Consider the following 18313-nt stretch of genomic DNA (forward strand, 5'->3'; position numbering starts at 1 on the left):
GTGGGGTGTTTTGGGTTTGCTTTGCTTCCTGCTCTGGATAAGAGCCATTTGGGAGCTTAACCTTTACCTCCTGCACCTCTAGACCTCGCTTGTGGGGGGGGGGGGGGGAGGTGGTGGGGTGGGATTGTGAGAGAGACGAGGGGGATTTAACGGCCCCTTCCCTTCTTGCCGAGTTACCAAGAGGAAAAGAGGGGGGAATAAGAGCGATTCGGGGTTTAATTTTATCCCTCGGTTTTGAGGGGGGGAAAGAGAGACGAGGGGAGAGATTTGGGGATTTAACGGCCCCCCCCATTGCCGATTTACTGGGAGAAAAGAAGGGGGAATAAGATTGATTTGGGGTTGAATCTTCTCCCGCACCGCCAAAGCCTGGTTGTGAGGTGGGGGGGGGGGGCGGGGGGGGGGGGAAACAAGGGGAGAGACCTTCAGTTCATTGACGATCCTGCAGCGAAGGGAACAGACTTTTTTACTTTTGGAAAGCCAGCGGAGACTTCTCCAGAGATGTAATCCTACCCCTACCCACAAACTTCGCTGAGAGGGTGCTTAAATTGGATTTAGCCACGGTAACAGGCCCTTCCGGTTCACAGGACATTGCTGCCCAAAACACCACCCCAACCAAACTTCTTTTTGAAGGGCCGGAGGAATCGCACGTGGAGAACACTCTAACTCCTTGCAGACACCGCCAAATATTAAACCCCGCTGATCCCTGGAGGATACAAATTTTCCTGAAATGAAGATCGTGCGTTTCGGATGCTGAGGAACTTTTACCTTTTTATTTTTTTTTTGAAGAAAAAAGCACATCTCCCGCTGGAACCTTCTGCTGATCTGACATCGTCCTCTTGTTCTCCGTGTTCGCAATAAGTTTTAAAGCGGATTTGCACTCCTCTTTGCCTGCTCACAGCCAGAGAAAGGTGGCGTGGGGGAATTTTTTTTTAACGTATTTATATCTGGAGCTGTATTTTGGAGAAACTTTAAAAAAAAAAGTTTATTATTCCTGTGGCGGGGCCGAAAAGAAGACACTCCCCATGGATGGGATGCAAAGAATGGGAGGTTATCGACGGAGCAGGAGGTCGCGTTCGCAGAGAGATCGGGACAGAAAGATGTCCGTGACTGGGGGCAGGGACCCCAGGCCTTGCTCCCCTTCCTCGGGGTCGGACCAGGGCGGGGCAGAGGGCCCCGGCTCATCCCGGCCCAGGCCCCCGCGGCGGAAGAGGAGGGACTCCACATCCTGCGAGGAGGACGTCATTGACGGGTTTGCCATCGTGAGCTTCCTCACCCTGGAGATGCTGGAGGTGAGGTGTTCATCCTCTCGTGCTCCCCTTCATTCAGAGATATCTCCCAGTGTCCCACAACAAGCAGAGAACAGGCCCATCTATTCCTTGCTGGGCTATTTCTCCCAGTTGGTTACCCCCCACCCCCCAAACTGATTTACTGCATCCGGAGCTCCATTTGTGGCCTTCTCTACATAGGAGAAACCAGTGGCAGGCTGGAAGATTGCTTCTCTCAGCACCTCCTCTCCATCCACAACATTTTCAAATGGTCAAGCCAAATTTTTTAAATCATTTCCCAAAATATTCCTGCACCCCACTAAAATATTATTTAGACCCATGCTACACCAAAATATTCCCAAACCCTACCGGTGGGGTATATCCCCCATCTTGAGAATCTATGACTTAATATCCTGAATATGCCTGAGATGGTCTAATCTTGGAGACTAAGCAGGCTCAGGCCAGGTCGGTACTTGGAGGGGAGACCATTGGGGAATGTCAGGTGTAGGTTTCTGTGAGGGACGCTGGACCAAGTGGCAACTCCCTGTCTGCCTTACGGTAGACAAAATTCAAAGAATTTCATGTAGATTACATTCTAAACACAGTATTACATGACAATAATGGAACCATTAACCTTCACCATTTCTCTGCCCAAGTCCCGCTCTGACTGTCTCTCCACGGCCTCATAATATCCCACTGTAAATTGGAGAAGTGGCCTTTGATTCTCTGCCTGGGCACCCTCCAGCCGGACGGCATTAATGTCAACTTCTCTGCTTTCAGCTAGCCCACTCCCTTCTTCCCCTCTCTTTCCCATCCCTCTGTCTTCTTTCCTCCAGCTCTCCATTCACAGAGCCATCCCCCTCCCTCTGCTCGCTGCTAGCCCCCCCTCCCTTCTCCAGCTATTACCTCCTGCCTTTGGGGCTGTGTTCCTTCTCCTAGCCTTCCCCTTTTCCCCACCCCACCATTTTGTTTGGGCGTCTGCTGCATTTTTGATGAAGGCCTCAGGATCAAAACATTGGTTATGTATCTTTGCTACATAAAGTGTGCTGTTTGACCTTTTTTAAATTAAAAAAAATACAGCAATGTAACAGGCCACGTTGCCCAATTAACCTGCAACCTCCGGTACGTTTTGAACGGTGGTAGGAAACTGGAGGGTGTCTCCCCCCCCCCCCCCCCCCCCCCCCGGGGCAAAACCCACACAGACGCAGGGAGAACATACAAACTCCTTACAACCAGCATGGGTGGGATTCGAACACCGGTCCCCTCGCTGGCGCTGTAAAGGCATGGCACTGACCATTACACCTACTGGGCTGGCCCCATCCTGCTGAATTTCTCCGGAGTTATCTTTTTACTTCAATCACAGTCTCTGCCGACTTTTATGTTTTTACTTCAAACTATCATTCTATCTCGGTCCCACTGACATTCACCCAGTCCGTACTGATCCAATGTACCTCTTAAATGTTAAAATCGAGCCTGCATTCACCACTACAGCTCATTCCATGCTCCCACCGTTCTCTTTGTGAAGAAGTTCCCCCTAAACTTTTACCCTTTCACCTTTAACTCGTGTCCTCCGGTTTGGATCTCACCCACCCCCAGTGGGAAAAGCAGACCAACATTGACTCTGACAGTCCCCCTCATCATTTTAAATACCTCGATCAAATCTCCCCTCATTCTTCTACATTCCAAGGAATAAAGTCCTAACCTGTTGAACCTTTCCCTGAAACTCAGTTCCTCGAGTCCAGGCAACATCTTCTCTGCGCTCTTTCCATCTGTTGATCTTCTACCTGTAGTTAGATGTTCTCATCTAAAGGTCTCTCAAAATATCTTATTGTACCTGTGACCCATCGGGTATTTGCTCTGCAAATCCACCTTGCGCTAGACCATTCTCATGTCCAATCTCTGGCCCTTTCCCTTGATCCCCTGACTAATTCGATACTGATCAATCTCCCCTCCCTTAAACTCCCCCAATCATCTGGCCTCCACGGCTGTACATGGCAACGAATTCCTCATATCCATGACATTCTGGCTAAAGAAATTTCTCCTCCTCTCCATTTTAAATGGGTTCCCTCTCATTCTAAGTCCGTGCCCTCTAGTCCTGGACTCACCCACCAAGAGAAACATCTTATTCACATCAGCTCTGTCCAATCCTTTCAGCCTTCAAAATATTTCAATGAGATCCCCTCTCACGCCAATGAATACAGTGCAAGAGCTGTATTCTCAAATCTTAGCCCCGCTTTCCAGGACTCATCCTGGTAAATCTTCTCTGGACTCTCTTCAACATCATTACATCCCTTCTAAGATAAGGGGCCTAAAACTGAGATGCTCCAGTTGCGTCCACACCACCACCATCGATTGGGGCCCCAAACAGTCCTTCCATGTGAAGCAACACTATACTTGTCAATCTGCAGGGGTTATCCACTGCATCCAGTACGCCCGCTATGGTCTCCTCTATTGTCACAGAGATCACTTTGTGAGCAACTCGTCTCTGTCCGCCGCAATAGCGGGGATCTCCCAGTCCCATTCTCATGCTGACACGTCTGTCTGCAGTCTCATGCATGGCCAGACTGAGACCGCCCGTAAGTTGGAGGAGCAACATCTCATCTTCCGTTCAGTGACCTTCCAACCGGATGGCATTAACATCTACTTCTCCGGCTTTCATGAAACCACTCCCCCCCCCCACCCCAACTCTGTCCCTCTCCCTTTTCCCTCCTGTGGACACTGCGAGACCGGCTGAGTTCCTCCAGCATTTACTGTGTCCTTTTCCACCAATCACAGCACCAGCTGACTTTAGCTTTTCACCCTATTTTATGTCCCTGCCGCCTCCCACTGTTGCCGGCAGCGCATTCCATGTGCCAACCGCTCTTTGAGTGAAGAATTTGCCTCTGGTAATTTCTCCCCTGAACTTACTCCCAAGAACCTTAAAACTATTCCACTTTCTTGATAGGCATTTCAACCCCAGGGGACAAGCCTCTGGCTTTCTACACAATAAATGCCAGGGACTAAGAAGTCAGTGAATTCACAGGCGACTGAAAATAGACAGTATTGGAGGTTACCACAGGCCATCGGGGCAGAAATAGGCCAATTGGCTCATCAAGGCTCCCCTGCCTTTCCATTGTGAGCTGATCCATTCACCCACGCAGCCCCACTGCCTGGCCTTCTCCCCATAACTTTTGACATCACGGCTAATCAAGAAACTACCCGTGGCAGCACATTCCACAGATTCACCACCCTGCGGCTAAAGAAATTCCTCCGCATCTCTGTTCTCAGCAGATGCCCTGCACTCCTTAGGTTGTGGCCTCTTGTTCTGGACTCCCCCACCGTGGGAAACAACTTTTCACCATCTACTCTGTCAGTGCCTTTCAATGTTCAAATTGTTTCATTGAGATCCCACTCGTTCTCCAAAATTCCAACGAATACAGGCTAAGAGATGTTAAATTCTCCTTGTATGATAAGTATTTCATTTCCTGACAATGGGATACAGACAGGATGGGCAAATGGGAGAGATGTGGACACTGGGGAGTTATAACGGGATACAGACAAGATGGGAGAGGTGTGGACACAGGAGGTTATAACAGGATACAGACTGGATGGGATGGTGGGACAGGTGTGGACACTGGAAGTTATAAAGGGATAGGGAGTTGGGAGAGGAGCTGTGGACAGTGCAGGAGGTTATAACAGGATACAAACAGGATGGGAGAGGTGTGGACACTGGAGGTTATACCAGGATGGGGAATTTGGCGAAATGCTGTGGAGAGTACGGGAGATTATAAGGGTATTCCGACAGGATGGGGAGATGGGAGAGGTGTGGACACTGGGAGGTTATAGCGGTATACCGTCAAGATGGGAGAAGTGTGGACTCTGGAGATTATAACAGGATGCAGACGTGATGGGCAGGTGGAAGAGGTGTGGACACGAGTTTATAAGAGGATACAGATAGGGTGGGAAAATAGGAGAGGTGTGGATACGAGTTAAAACAGGATACAGACAGGATGGGGATATGGGAGAGGTGTGGACACTGGAGGTTATAACAGGATACAGACAGGATGGGGAGGTAATAATGGGATACAGACTGGAAGGGGAGGTGGGAAAGGTGTGGACACTGAGAGCTCATAACAGGATACAGACATGATGAGCAGGTGGAAGAGGTGTGGACACGAGTTTATTACAGGATACAGACAGGATGAGAATGTGGGAGAGGTGTGGACACTGCGAGGTTATAACCAGATACAGACAGGATGGGGAAGAGGGTTGGAGCTGATTAAAAGAAGAGTTGTCCTTTTTTTTTCTAATTTTTTTTTAAAAAAAGGGATATTAAATAATGATGATGTTAGTTTAAGATGAAGTGAGAGTTGGGGGAGAGAACTGGATAGGCACTATTTCCTGAAAGTCATCTGCTACGTGTGAGTTATCTCACACCCATTTTTTTTTGGGAGTTACCGCTATGCACGGTTTAGACGGGAGGGGGAATTTTTAACATCCTACCCGTTTTTTTTCCTTTTTTTTTGTATTATTAGATTAAAGAGTGAAGGTTTTTTTTTTGTTTAAATATAAAAAAAGCATAAGAAAGTATTTGATTGTTTAAAAAACTAAAAATTGATGTTGTTTTTTTTGTAAAGTTTATTCAGTAGATAAGGAATATCTCAAATTTAAATGTGAATGGGATGGATAAGTTTTATTTTTTCTTTAACTTTAAGGTGAAAGGAGTGGTAATTCTGGTGTATATTATTTTGCTATTTTAGTTATAGAACAAAGGGAATAATGGTGAAAGTTATAAATTGAATTGTACAATTCTTAATGAGGTTTGAATTTTGTTTGTGGTTTATGCTCCATTTGTTGAAGATATGTTATATTAAGTTTGAGTTAAATATGTTTCATCTTAACTCCGTTTGTTAAATATATGCATTTAAGTTTGATTTAAGTATGTTTTTTAAGTCTGATATCTTAGTATTAATTACTTTTCTTTTTGTTAGTATTTTAATCGGTTATGTTTTTGTTTTTTTTTGTAAGTGGGTTTTTTTTCTCACATATATTATTAACTTTATTAATTCTTCACTCTTTATTTTGGGGGAAAGGGGGGGTTGGTCTAATTTGAGTTGGGTTATTAATGTGTAATAATTATTGGGGAGGATATAGTTTATTTAGATTACCGATACTGTATTGTAATTTTATTATTTTATTCTTAATTTTTTTTTTAATGTAATCCTATATGTTATTCATGTTATAAAATCTTAAATAAAGTTTAAAAAAAAGGATGGGGAAGAGGGAGAGGTGTGGACACTGGAGCTTATAACTGGATACAGACAGGATGAGGAGGTGGAATAGGTGAGGACACTGGGAGGTAATAATGGGATACAGACAGGATGGGGAGTTGGGAGTGGTGGTGTGGACAGTGCAGGAGTTAATAACGGGTACAGACAGGATGGGGAGTTGGGTGAGGTGATGTGGACAATGGGAGGTTATAACACGATACAGACAGGATGGGGAATTGGGAGAGGTGATGTGGACAGTGGGAGGTTATAGCGGGATACAGACTGCTGGGGGGGGTGAGACAGGTGTGGACACTGGAAGTTATAACGGAATACCGACAGGATGGGGAGTTGGGAGAGGTGTGTACAGTGCGGGGAGGTTATAACAGGATACAAACAGGATGGTAGAGGTGTGGACACTGGGAGGTTATAATGGGAAACAGACAATATGGGGAGTTGAGAGAGGTGCTGTGGACACTGGAGATAACAGGATGCAGACAAGATTGGGAGGTGTGAACACTGGGAGATTATAATGGGATACCGACAGGATGGGGTGATGGGAGCTGTGCGAATACTGGGAGGGTTATAAAAGGATACAGAAAGGATGGGGAGTGGGATAGGTATGGACACAGGCAGGTAATAATGCGATACAGACTGGATTGGGAGGTGGAAGAGGTGTGAACACTGGAGATTATAACAGGATACAGACAGGATGGGGAGGTGGGATAGGTGTGGACACTGGGAGGTAATAATGCGATACAGACAGGATGGGGAGGTGGGAGAGGAATGGACACTGGAAGTTATAACGGGATACAGACAGGATGGGGAGTTGGGAGATGTGTGGACAGTGCGGGAGGTTATAACAGGATGGTAGCGGTGTGGACACTGGGAGGTTATAATGGGATACCGACAGGATGGGGTGATGGGATCGGTGCGAATACTGGGAGGGTTATAAAAGGATACAGAAAGGATGGGGAGGTGGGATAGGTATGGACACTGGCAGGTAATAATGCGATACAGACTGGATTTGGAGGTGGAAGAGGTGTGAACACTGGAGGTTATAACAGGATACAGAAAGGATCGGGAGGAAGGATAGGTGTGGACACTGGGAGGTAATAATGCAATACAAACTGGATGGGGAGTTGGGAGAGATATGGACACTGGAGGTTATAACGGGATACAGAGAGGATGGGGCAGTGGGAGAGGTTTGGAAACAAGTTTATAACAGGATACAGTCAGGGTGGGGAGATAGGAGAGGTGTAGATACGAGTTAAAACAGGATACACATGGGGATGTGAGAGAGGTGTGGACACCGCGAAGTTATAACTGGATACAGACAGGATGGGGAAGTGGGATAGGTGTGGACCCTGGCAGGTAATAATGCGATACAGACAGGATGGGGAGGTGGGATAGATGTTCTGGACAGTGTGGGAGGTCATAACAGGATACAGACAGGATAGGGAAGTGTGAGAGGTGTGGATACTTGGAGGTTATAACAATATACATACAGTTGGGGAGATGAGAGAAGTGTGTATACTGGGAGGTTATAATGTGATACAGACAGGATGGGGAGTCAGGAAAGGTGTTGTGGACAGTGCGGGAGGTTATAACAGGATACATACAGGATGGGTGATGTGAGAGCCATGGACATTGGGAGGTTATAATGGGAAACAGACAGGATGGGGAGTCGGGAAAGGTGTTGTGGACAGTGCGGGAGGTTATAACAGGATACATACAGGATGGGCGATGTGAGAGCCATGGACATTGGGAGGTTATAATGGGAAACAGACAGGATGTGGAGTTGGGAGAGGTGTTGTGGACAGTGCAGGAGGTTATAACTGTAGACCGTCAAGATGGGAGGTGTGGACACTGGAGGTAATAATAGGATACAGACACGATGGGGAGGTGGGAGAGGTGTGGACACTGAGAGTTTATAACAGGATACAGACAGTATGGGGAGATAGGAGAGGTGTGGATACAAGTTAAAAAGGATACAGACAGGATGGGGATGTGGGAGAGGTGTGGAGACTGAGAAATCATAACAGGATACAGACATGATGGGCAGGTGGAAGAGGTGTGGACACGAATTTATAACAGGATACAGACAGGATGGGGAAATAGGAGAGGTGTGGATACGAGTTAAACAGGATAGAGACAGGATGGGGATGTGGGAGAGGTGTGGACACTGTGGGAGGTTATATTGAGATAATGATATGAAGGGAGAGGTGTGTGCACTGGAGGTTATAACAGGATACAGACAGGATGGGGAGTTGGGAAAGGTGTGGACACTGGGAGGTTATAACAGGATACAGACAGAATGGGAACTTGGGAGAGGTGTGGACACAGAGTTTATAACAGGATACAGACATAATGGGCAGGAGGAAGAGGTGTGGACGCGAGTTTATTACAGGATACAGACAGGATGGGGAGATAGGAGAGGTGTGGATACGAGTTATAACCGGATACAGACAAGATGGGAAGGTGGGATAGGTGTGGACACTGGGAGGTTATAACAGGATAAAGACAGGATCGGGATGTGGGAGAAGTGTGGACTGGCGGTTATAACAGGATACAGACAGGATGGGGAGATGGGAGAGGTGTGGACACTGGAGATTATAATAGGATATAGATAGGATGGGGAGGTGGGAGGGATGTGGACATTGTGGGAGGTTATAATGCGTACCGACAAGCATTGGGTGATGACTAGAGATTGGATGGTTGGACCTCAAATGACAGGAAGGTTGAAGTGTCGTGGGCAGATGTCATTGCATCGACCTGCACCCAGATCACATTCCTTCACTCCCCTCCCATCCATGTGCTTGTCCAATCTTGTCCGACTCTGCCCCACTTCCTCCAGACGTTGCCCTGTCCAACTGCCCACCTTCCTCAGACTCATAGCCTCGTCCGACTATTCCCCCAACACCCGGACTTGTTGCCCCATCCAACTGTTCCCCCAATACCTGGACGTCGCCCTGTCCGACTGTCTCCCAATTTATTCCAGACTGATCTCCCTGTCCGACTGTCCTCCACCTTACCTCAGATTCACACCTCATCCGACTGGTCCCCACCTTACCCCAGACTCGTTGCCCCGTCCAACTTTCCCCCACGTTACCATGGACGTCAACCTGTCCGACTGTCCCCCCACCTTAACCCGGACTCCTAGCCTTGTCCAACTGTCTCCCTCTTCCCTCGGACAGACAAAATTTCAAGGATTGTGCCCCACTCTGTTTGGCTCCCAAGAAGCCTCCCTCACCTACTCAGCTTTCTTCTCTCCACTCCTTGCAGAGGGAAACGTCCCAGAAGCCCCCGGAGAGGGTTGAGGGCCAGAGGAAAAGGCCGGACAAGCAGGAGCCCGAGGAGAGGCGGCAGAATTCGGCCGACGAAGGACGGAGGCGAGGCGAGTGCTCGGACCAGGATGGGCCTAGGCACAACGGCAGCCAGGGTGGAAGGAAAGGGCCGCCTCCCAAAAAGGTACCTGCTTGATAGAATAACAGATCCCCGGGAGTGGGTCACAGGCTGGGATCTGATCCAGCGAATCGGGGGGGTTATATATAGATAACAGATTCCCGGGTGTGGGTCACAGACTGGGATATGAACCAGGGGTTCGGGGTGGGTGGGGGGGGTTTATATATAGAATAAAGACAAAGGAGGAAAAACCCAACACCCAACCCCAACCAACCAATTTTCCCCTGCAACCGTGTCTGCCTGTCCCGCATCGGACTTGTCAGCCACAAACGAGCCTGCAGCTGACGTGGACATTTACCCCCTCCATAAATCTTCGTCCGCGAAGCCAAGCCAAAGAAAGAAAGAATAGATCCCAGTCACAGACTGGGATCTGATACAGGGGTTCAGGGGGTTTATATATAGAATAACAGATCCCCAAGAGTGGATCACAGGCTGGGATATGATCCAGGAGTTCAGGGGGTTTATATATAGAATAACTGATCCCTGGGAGTGGGTCACAGGCTGGGATCTGATCCAGTGGTTTATTTATAGAATAACATTTCTGGGAGTGGGTCACAGGCTGGGGTCTGATCCAAGGGTTCAGTGGGGTTTATACATATGGAATAACAGATCCCTTGGAGTTGGTCACAGGCTGGGGTCTGATCCAGGGATTCTGTGGGGTTCATACATTTAGAATAACAGATCCCCGGGAGTGGGTCACTGGCTGGGATCTGATCTGGGAGGGCAGGGTTTATCTTAGTTTTGTATTTGCCCCTGCACCAACCCCCCGCCATCCCATGCTGACTGCTGTTTACTCCCCCCCAGGTGAAGACTGAGAGACGCACTCAGGGCAGTGAGAGCCCGGGCGGTGACAACGGCAGTTCCTACCGTTCCAGTTCCCGGGGACCTCCCAGTGACGTGAGTCATTGTTTTACTCCCTCACCAATCTGTCCCCACTCATCCCACTGTCTCTGGTCCATCCCCACCCTTGACCCCCATCTCCGGACCGTCCCCACCCTTACAACCCGTCTCCTGTCCATTGCCACCCTTCTCCCCCATCTTTAGTCCTACTGGCACTGGGCACTGCCTCTTTCTCTATTGTCCCAATTCCCTCCCCCCATTTCCCCCAGCTCCAAGCACGCCTGGCATCTGCCCCTCTCCTCTGTCTGTCACCTTTAACCTTAGCATGGGTCACCCATCGCACACATGGACACCCGCCACTATTATACAGGTTCCCAAACTCCACTTCTGCGGCCACCCTCAAAACCGAATGCTGACTGTTCTCTTTCCCCATGGATGCTGCTCGATCTGCGAGCTCCCTGGCTGGGCGTGTAGAGCTCCCTGATGCTAAATCTCCACTTTTTCCCCACAGGAATCTCTGCCCTCGAGTCTGGGCACTGGATACTGTGTAAGTAGCATGACCATCCACCTGCTCTGGGATGCTGGGGGCACCCATCCCCTTAATTCACAGCTGCCTCCCTCCCCAACAATCACCCTAACTCATCCCACCACCTCTCCCGCAGTTCCCCCCCACCACCCCCTCGGTTCCCCCCCATGCCCCACGATTCCCCCTCCCTCCCCCACAGTTCCCCCCGTCCCCCATAGCTCCCCCCGCCTTCCCTGCCCCGGTTCCCCACTCCGTCAGCTCACAGCTGACTCACTCCCACACATTCCCCCTCCAAACTGCCCTTCCCACCACTGAAGTTCCCCACTCCCTCCCCCACATTTTACTCCCCTCAGCTCCCTGCTTGATCTCTTGGCCTCTCCCCTTCTCCAGGCCATACCCCCAGCTCCGTCCCTTCTCCAGCTCGCTCCCACAGCTCTGTCTCCCGTCCCCCGATCTCAGCTCAATCGCCCTGCACCATCTCCTCTCCTCCAATCCAAGCACCGTCCTCCCTCCCCCAATTCCACCTCGTTTTCCCTGCTCCATCTCCCCCACCCCCCCATCCCAACTCACTCCCCCACCTCTGTCCCCTCTCCTCCAACGCCAAGCTTAACCCCCCCCACCCCATGCCTGGTGCCAAGCACCCCTTCCCCATTGCTGAGCTCACCCCCCCCCCCCCAACCGATGCCTGGTGCCAAACTCACCCTCCCCCATTACTCCCACTCCTGGCTTCTCTGATGCTTCCTCCATCTGGTCTCTTGCAGTGTGATATCGACAGTGAGCTGGAGAAGGTGAGTCATATCCATCCGTTCCACCCCCCCCCCCCCCCCCCAAATGGGGACATTTAAATGTCATGTGTGTTGGAGGCAAATGGGTGTGAGAGAGGGTCGGGTAGGATCGCCATGGTCGGCTGAAGGGCCTGTATTGTGTTGGTCTCTTGCCCTCGGGCAATTAATGCAAACAGTTAATGTCTTCCTGACTGCAGTCTCCATCTGCACATTCCCCTTTGGGGAAACGATGGAGCAGGCGTTTGTGGGGTGGGGGGTGTCTTGGGTAAACTTGTACCTCTCACTTTGTTCATTTTAGATTGGACACAGTGTTCAAGCTACCGAAAGTAAATAGACACACACACCAAGAGCAGTTCAGTTTATACAAGTCTTTATTACTAAATCTAAAGCTGAATTCACACTACAATATGCAAGCCCTTCCCAATTATACTTATCATTGCCTGGACTGGTCCCAACTGCCAACCAAAGCGAGACGACGACTGCACACTTGTAGTAGGTTGTCTGGGCGCCGGTAGCAGCTTCTCCACCTCCCCAGACCGGGACGTCGGTTTGGAATCTTGAAGTTCTTCTTCTTGCTGAGAGATATTGCCACCTCTTGGAAAGTCTCAAACTTCAGCAGTGGGACCATGGCTTATATTACCCAAAAGTTGTTTACTTCAGATCTTATCACTTTGAACAAATGATTTAATTATCTTCAAGGTCTCCTGACAGTCTGCCACCAACAAAAGACAACTGCATCTCTTGACCTCATGGTGGAAGTTGGATAATGTCTACTGATTCATTTGCATCCCTGGGGCCCCATAGTGTAAATTTAGATAATGTCTTCCTATTCAACTGCATCCTGGGCCCCATAGTGGAATTTAGGTGTGTGAGAAACAGAAGTACCTTCACAGAATTTGCTCGAGACAAAAATTGAGAACAAAGAACTTTTATTATACTATTACAACAATACAAAGTTGGGTGCTTCCCCTTACCCTGGGAATACACACACATACTGGGGCTCACCCAACTTTTATACAGTTCATTTCAGTGTAGAGGTACCCTCCCCCCCCCTAACATTCTTCTGCCTCCTGGATAAGTTTGACATTAGGCAATCGCAATCCTGTCTGCCTACGTGCTGTTTCTGTGAACTTGGAGGACCAGGGGGTATCCTGTCTGTGTCCCATCATGTCATTGTCCTTATTCACCTGCCTTTGTCCTTATTCACACCTTCCCAACCCTCTGGGCTTACTAAACTCTTATGCAGAACTTGCTAATTCTGTCTAATTACTTGCTGACTCTAAGCTAGAAGACCCTTATCTTATTCAGACTAACTTTACTTCCTACATTCTATTATCTACCCTTATCCTATTCTTTATTCATTACACATATATCCATATCCATACTAGCTTTCTTCATCTCTCAAATTTTCATACAGTGGTGGTTCTTAACATTCCGAATGTCTGTGTGACCCAAAGGATGATTTACAGGAGACCAAGTTGGAGAGGGGTGCTTCTTGTCACTTAACTTGTGAGTTGCAGCTTGTCTGCGAACATTAGCATAAGTATCACTGAACCTGTGAGTTGCAGCCTGTCTGTGAACATTAGCATATGTATTCACTCTATCTCTGCTACATGTACAATCCTGACTAATATTCTGTCTGTCATTGTCCCACCATCTTCTTTGTGCTACCTCTTTAAAACTCCTCCTTTTAATATCTGTAGAGGCCGGAATACAAACCAAGTTTGTGTTCCCCTGGTCCATGTTGGGATCCTATATTAACCCATACTAAATAACGTACCCCACTATGACTACTCTATACCTGCGCCCTGTCTGCATTCTAAAGGTAAATAATTGTCACCTCTGCTGCCCCTATTCCAGGAGGACTTAATACATTCTGAGCAATTTGGTGATTTCCCAAAAGTTGGGAACCAACAAGTAAACAAAACAGCAAATGGTAAAAACAACATTACAGCACTTTTTCCCGGCATAGTGTAACTTTCAGATCAGAAGGATGAAGGACTGCACGGCAGGTGGAGGGTAGATTATCAATGTCTTTAGTCCGTGGATCAGCAGCTTGTTTAATTCGTTTTATGTGAGTCCACCCCTTTTCTTTCGTTCGCACTGCAGTGTCTGTAATCAAAAGTACACAATAGGGGCTGTCCCATACAGGTTTTAGTTGGTGATCTTGCCATGCTTTTACATATACCCAATCACCAGATTTAATAAAATGAATAGGATGCTCCAGGGGTGGGTTTTGAGCTAATAAACCTGTTAGAAACAGAAGTACCTTCACAGAAATTGCTTGAGACAATTTTGATATAGCTCACCCTTATCATACAGAACAAAAGTTGGCTTCCTTTACTAGATTTCTTGCGTAAGATTTATCACAAGTAATTTCCTGCTCTGCAGTTATCTGAGGTGTAGAGCTCCCATCTTTTTTAATGCTCAAGGTCAGAATATCCTGTTGTTTTGATCAGAAATCAATTCATACCCCAGATATTTCTAATTATTTCTTTGTTCTCATCTGGCCAAATTCTTCTGTTCTACTAAACACCTCCTTCTGTCTTAGCTTCTTACGATTCCATTCTCTTTGTTTCTGACAGTCTCTGTCAGGATTCTTTTTGTTTGTACTAATCAACACCTCCTTTTGCCTTAACATTCCTACTAAATTGTTTCATACATATCCTCTCTTTTGTATTTTGGGAGCAGGCAATTCTAAACATACTGTAATCAGCCAACTTTGCTACATACTATGGCTGCCCCTTACTTACATTACTCTTTCCCTTCACCATGAGGTAAATATTAAATTGTTACATAGTACTGAATTCATGTATACAAACTGAATAGTACATAAGCATATATTCTACATTTTTTCTATGATTAATTAACCCCTATATTCCAACACATCAGTGCGTAAGGTTGCGTCTCCCTGGCTCGCATTGGGCATTCTCTCTTAAAATGTCCCTCCTTTTACAATGGTAGCAAACTAATTCTCCTGTTTCCTAATTCCTACCGGGATTACCACGAGGTCCTGGGAACAGTTGTCCCCGGAATTCCCCTCCTCCCCCACTCCTGGAGTTCCTCCCAATGTCCAGGAGCTGGCACACAGCCCCTACCCTTTCCTTGCTGTCCCTCCACAACTTCCTTGACTGCCTGCATCAAAATCTTAGCCTTTCCCTTCTGTTTATTGGGGATTCTCTCTTAAAATTATGCACCTCCGGACTAGTCAGGGGCACATTTACAAAACCGAGACCCCCTCCCATGGGAACTTCCCGTAAAGGTCTCATCCAGTTAGTTTCTGGCTTATTATGTCTAGGTTCCTGCTCTCTGGGAAATGAATCAAAGGGTTCTGCTATTTTCTTCATTTCTTCATGTTCATATTGCAATATCAGTTTTTCTCATCTCGCACACTGCCCTTTCTTCCCGGAGGGTCTCACACTGCTCTGAATTAAAGTCGCCTCTCTCTCTTGTCAATAGAGGTGGTAATTGAGTACTTTGTGAAGGGTCATCATACCACCCCTACTTTCTTCTCCTTTCTTTAGCTGTGGGGGAGGAGGGGAAGGTGCAGAAGGGTAGAGCATAGGAGCAGGGGGTGGGGGGGGGGGGGAAAGATAGGAGCCGGCATAGGAGGAGCATAAGGTGGTGGAAGGGAATCCCATCCTTATGTTTCAGGGACAAAAGGTTCCTTATCTTTCTTGTCCTTGCATTACTTTTCATTCAAAACCAGTTGATCAAACGATCCCCTGAGTCAGCAGGCTGCATATTCCCTGCTCTCAAGATTATCTCTTTGGTTTTGATAGAGCCAGATGTTCAATGCTTGACACATCCAGTCATCCTCGGATCCGAGCTTTGGCCAATATACTGAACTCCCTTTAATTCGACTTTTAACCCATTCCAAACAGGAATACCTGACCATGGTCAGTTTGTCTTTCCCACGGGTTCTCCCCGCACCCCAATCAGATAACATTAATCTTAACGGACTTTGCTTGGTTATCTGATCCTCCCATCCTTCAGTAGGACTCTCTTCCTTACTACTCACACCTCCCATACTAACAGGTAAGTAAAATTTCTCTTACCGAGATCCAGTAGCTAGTTCTAGCGCACTTCCTTAACGTCCTTTCGTTGTTTGTTCTCAATGCCTCTTCTCGGATATCACTCGCTTCATCCACTGACCAGTCACCCTTCGTCAGTGAGACCAGCTGAATCAGCTGGGGTGCACCTACCCCCGTCGTCGGGCACTCTGTCAGTGGAGGGAGTGGGATCTCGGACAAGCCCCCATTTGTTAGAAACAGAAGTACCTTCACAGAAATTGCTCGAGACAAAAATTGAGAACGAAGAACATTTATTATACAACAATGCAAAGTTGGGTGCTTCCCCTTACCCTGGGAATACGCACATACACTTGGGCTAACCCAACTTTTATACAGTTTATTTCAGTATAGGATTACCCTCCCCCTTACATTCTTCTGCCTCCTGGATAGGTTTGGCATTAGGCAATCCTGCCTGCCTACGTGCTGTTTCTGTGAACTTGGAGGACCAGGGGGTATCCTGTCGGTGTCTCATCATGTCATTATCCTCATTGTCCTTATTCACAAACCTGTCTTTGTTCTAATTTACACCTTCCCAACTCTCAGGGCTACAACCTCTTCATATGTAGAACTTGCTAATACGGGCTTACTAATTACATATGCAAAACCTGCTAATTCTATCTAGGGCTAGAAGACCCTTATCTTATTCAGACTAACTCTACTTCCTACATTCTATTATCTATCCTTATCCTATTCATACTGGTTTTATTCATTACACATATATCTATATTAGTTTACTCATCTTCATATTTTTATATCAGTTTTACTCATCTCTCACAAACCCTTCCGTTTTAATTCGTATAGAGAGGCAGAAAGTCCCTTTAAATATTTGGATATGTACTGGTCGTTAGTCTCAGGGGTAGGGGTATTAAAAGGTGACATACAACGTTCGAGTATACCATCTTTCACCAACTGGTCAATTACTGGCTGCAGCCCCTTTCGGCCAGCCATCGGAATTGGATAATGTTTTCGTCTAATTACTTGGTCAGGATCTTTTAAAGTAACTTGCAGGGGAGGAATATCTAACACTCCTCTATTGCTTCTTTTTGCCCATACTCCAGGATTTATTAGTTCCCGATCCTCCTCGCTTAATACATACAATTGAACCCCGATACCTGATTCCTGTGGTCTGGTGCCGATAGCCAATTGGTCCTGTAAATCTCGTCCTAACAAACAAACTCCAGCTTGGGGAATTAATAAAATATCCTCTGTTATTATCTTTTCTCCCATTTGTATCCTTACATCCCTTAATACAGGGACCGTAAAATCTCTTCCTCCTACTCCCGAATCATCATGGTCTCCTTTATCTTAACACCCTCGGGTGGTTGTAAAATACTAGACCAGGCTGCCCCAGAATCTACTAAAAAGTCATCTTGTCACTGTGGGGTCCTATGCTTAAATTTACCAATGGTTCTCCGTGCAGCCCCACGGTGTGTATTGACTGAGAACTGTGACCCCCCCCCCCATTCATAATCTGCTTCCATCAGTGCATATCGCGTCTCCCTGGCTCGCATTGGGCATTTTCTCTTAAAATGACCCTCCTTTTTACAATGGTAGCAAAGTAATGCTCCTGTTTCCCAATTCCTACCGGGATTACCACGAGGTCCTGGGAACGGTCGTCGTCCCCAGAAGTCCCCTCTACCCTTGCCCCTGCTCTGGTCTCTACTCTCCCACTCCTGGAGCTCCTCCCAATGTCCAGGAGCTGGCACACAGTCCCTACCCTTTCCTTGCTGTCCCTCCACGATTTCCTTGACTGCCTGCATCAAAATCTTAGCCTTTCCTTTTTGTTTATTGGGCCTTCTCTCTTAAAATTACGCACCTCCGTACTAGTCAGGGGCACATTTACGAAACCGAGACCCCCCCTCCCATGGGAAATTCCTGTAAAGGTCTCATCCAGTTAATTTCTGGCTTATCCTCTCCTTTATAATGTCTAGATTCCTGCTCTCCCCGAAATGAATCAAAGGGTTCTGCCCTTCCCTCCCAGAGGGTCTCACACTGTTTTGAATCAAAGTCTCCTCCCTCTCTTGTCAATTGAGGTGGTAATCTAGTACTTTGTGAATGGGTCATCATACCACCCCTACTTTCTTCTCCTTTCTTTAGCTGTGGGGGAGGAGGG

General features: G+C 47.5%; 1 protein-coding gene across 4 annotated transcripts in view; it reads left to right on the forward strand.

Annotated features, from left to right (window-relative positions):
- Window positions 1-392: 392 nt before the first annotated feature.
- Window positions 393-18313, forward strand: part of LOC138758269 (autism susceptibility gene 2 protein homolog) — a 32884-nt gene continuing 14963 nt past the window's right edge. For 3 of the 4 annotated variants that reach the window (XM_069926951.1, XM_069926952.1, XM_069926954.1), the window contains exons 1-5: window positions 393-1289; window positions 9797-9982; window positions 10781-10873; window positions 11328-11363; window positions 12104-12130. In XM_069926951.1, coding sequence (XP_069783052.1) covers window positions 1023-1289; window positions 9797-9982; window positions 10781-10873; window positions 11328-11363; window positions 12104-12130 — 609 coding nt within the window. In that variant the 5' untranslated portion in view covers window positions 393-1022. The remainder of the gene's footprint in view (window positions 1290-9796; window positions 9983-10780; window positions 10874-11327; window positions 11364-12103; window positions 12131-18313) is intronic. The other variant, XM_069926953.1, reaches the window with a different exon arrangement.

Source organism: Narcine bancroftii, chromosome 3 (assembly GCF_036971445.1).
Source record: "Narcine bancroftii isolate sNarBan1 chromosome 3, sNarBan1.hap1, whole genome shotgun sequence".
NCBI classification, from domain to species: domain Eukaryota; kingdom Metazoa; phylum Chordata; class Chondrichthyes; order Torpediniformes; family Narcinidae; genus Narcine; species Narcine bancroftii.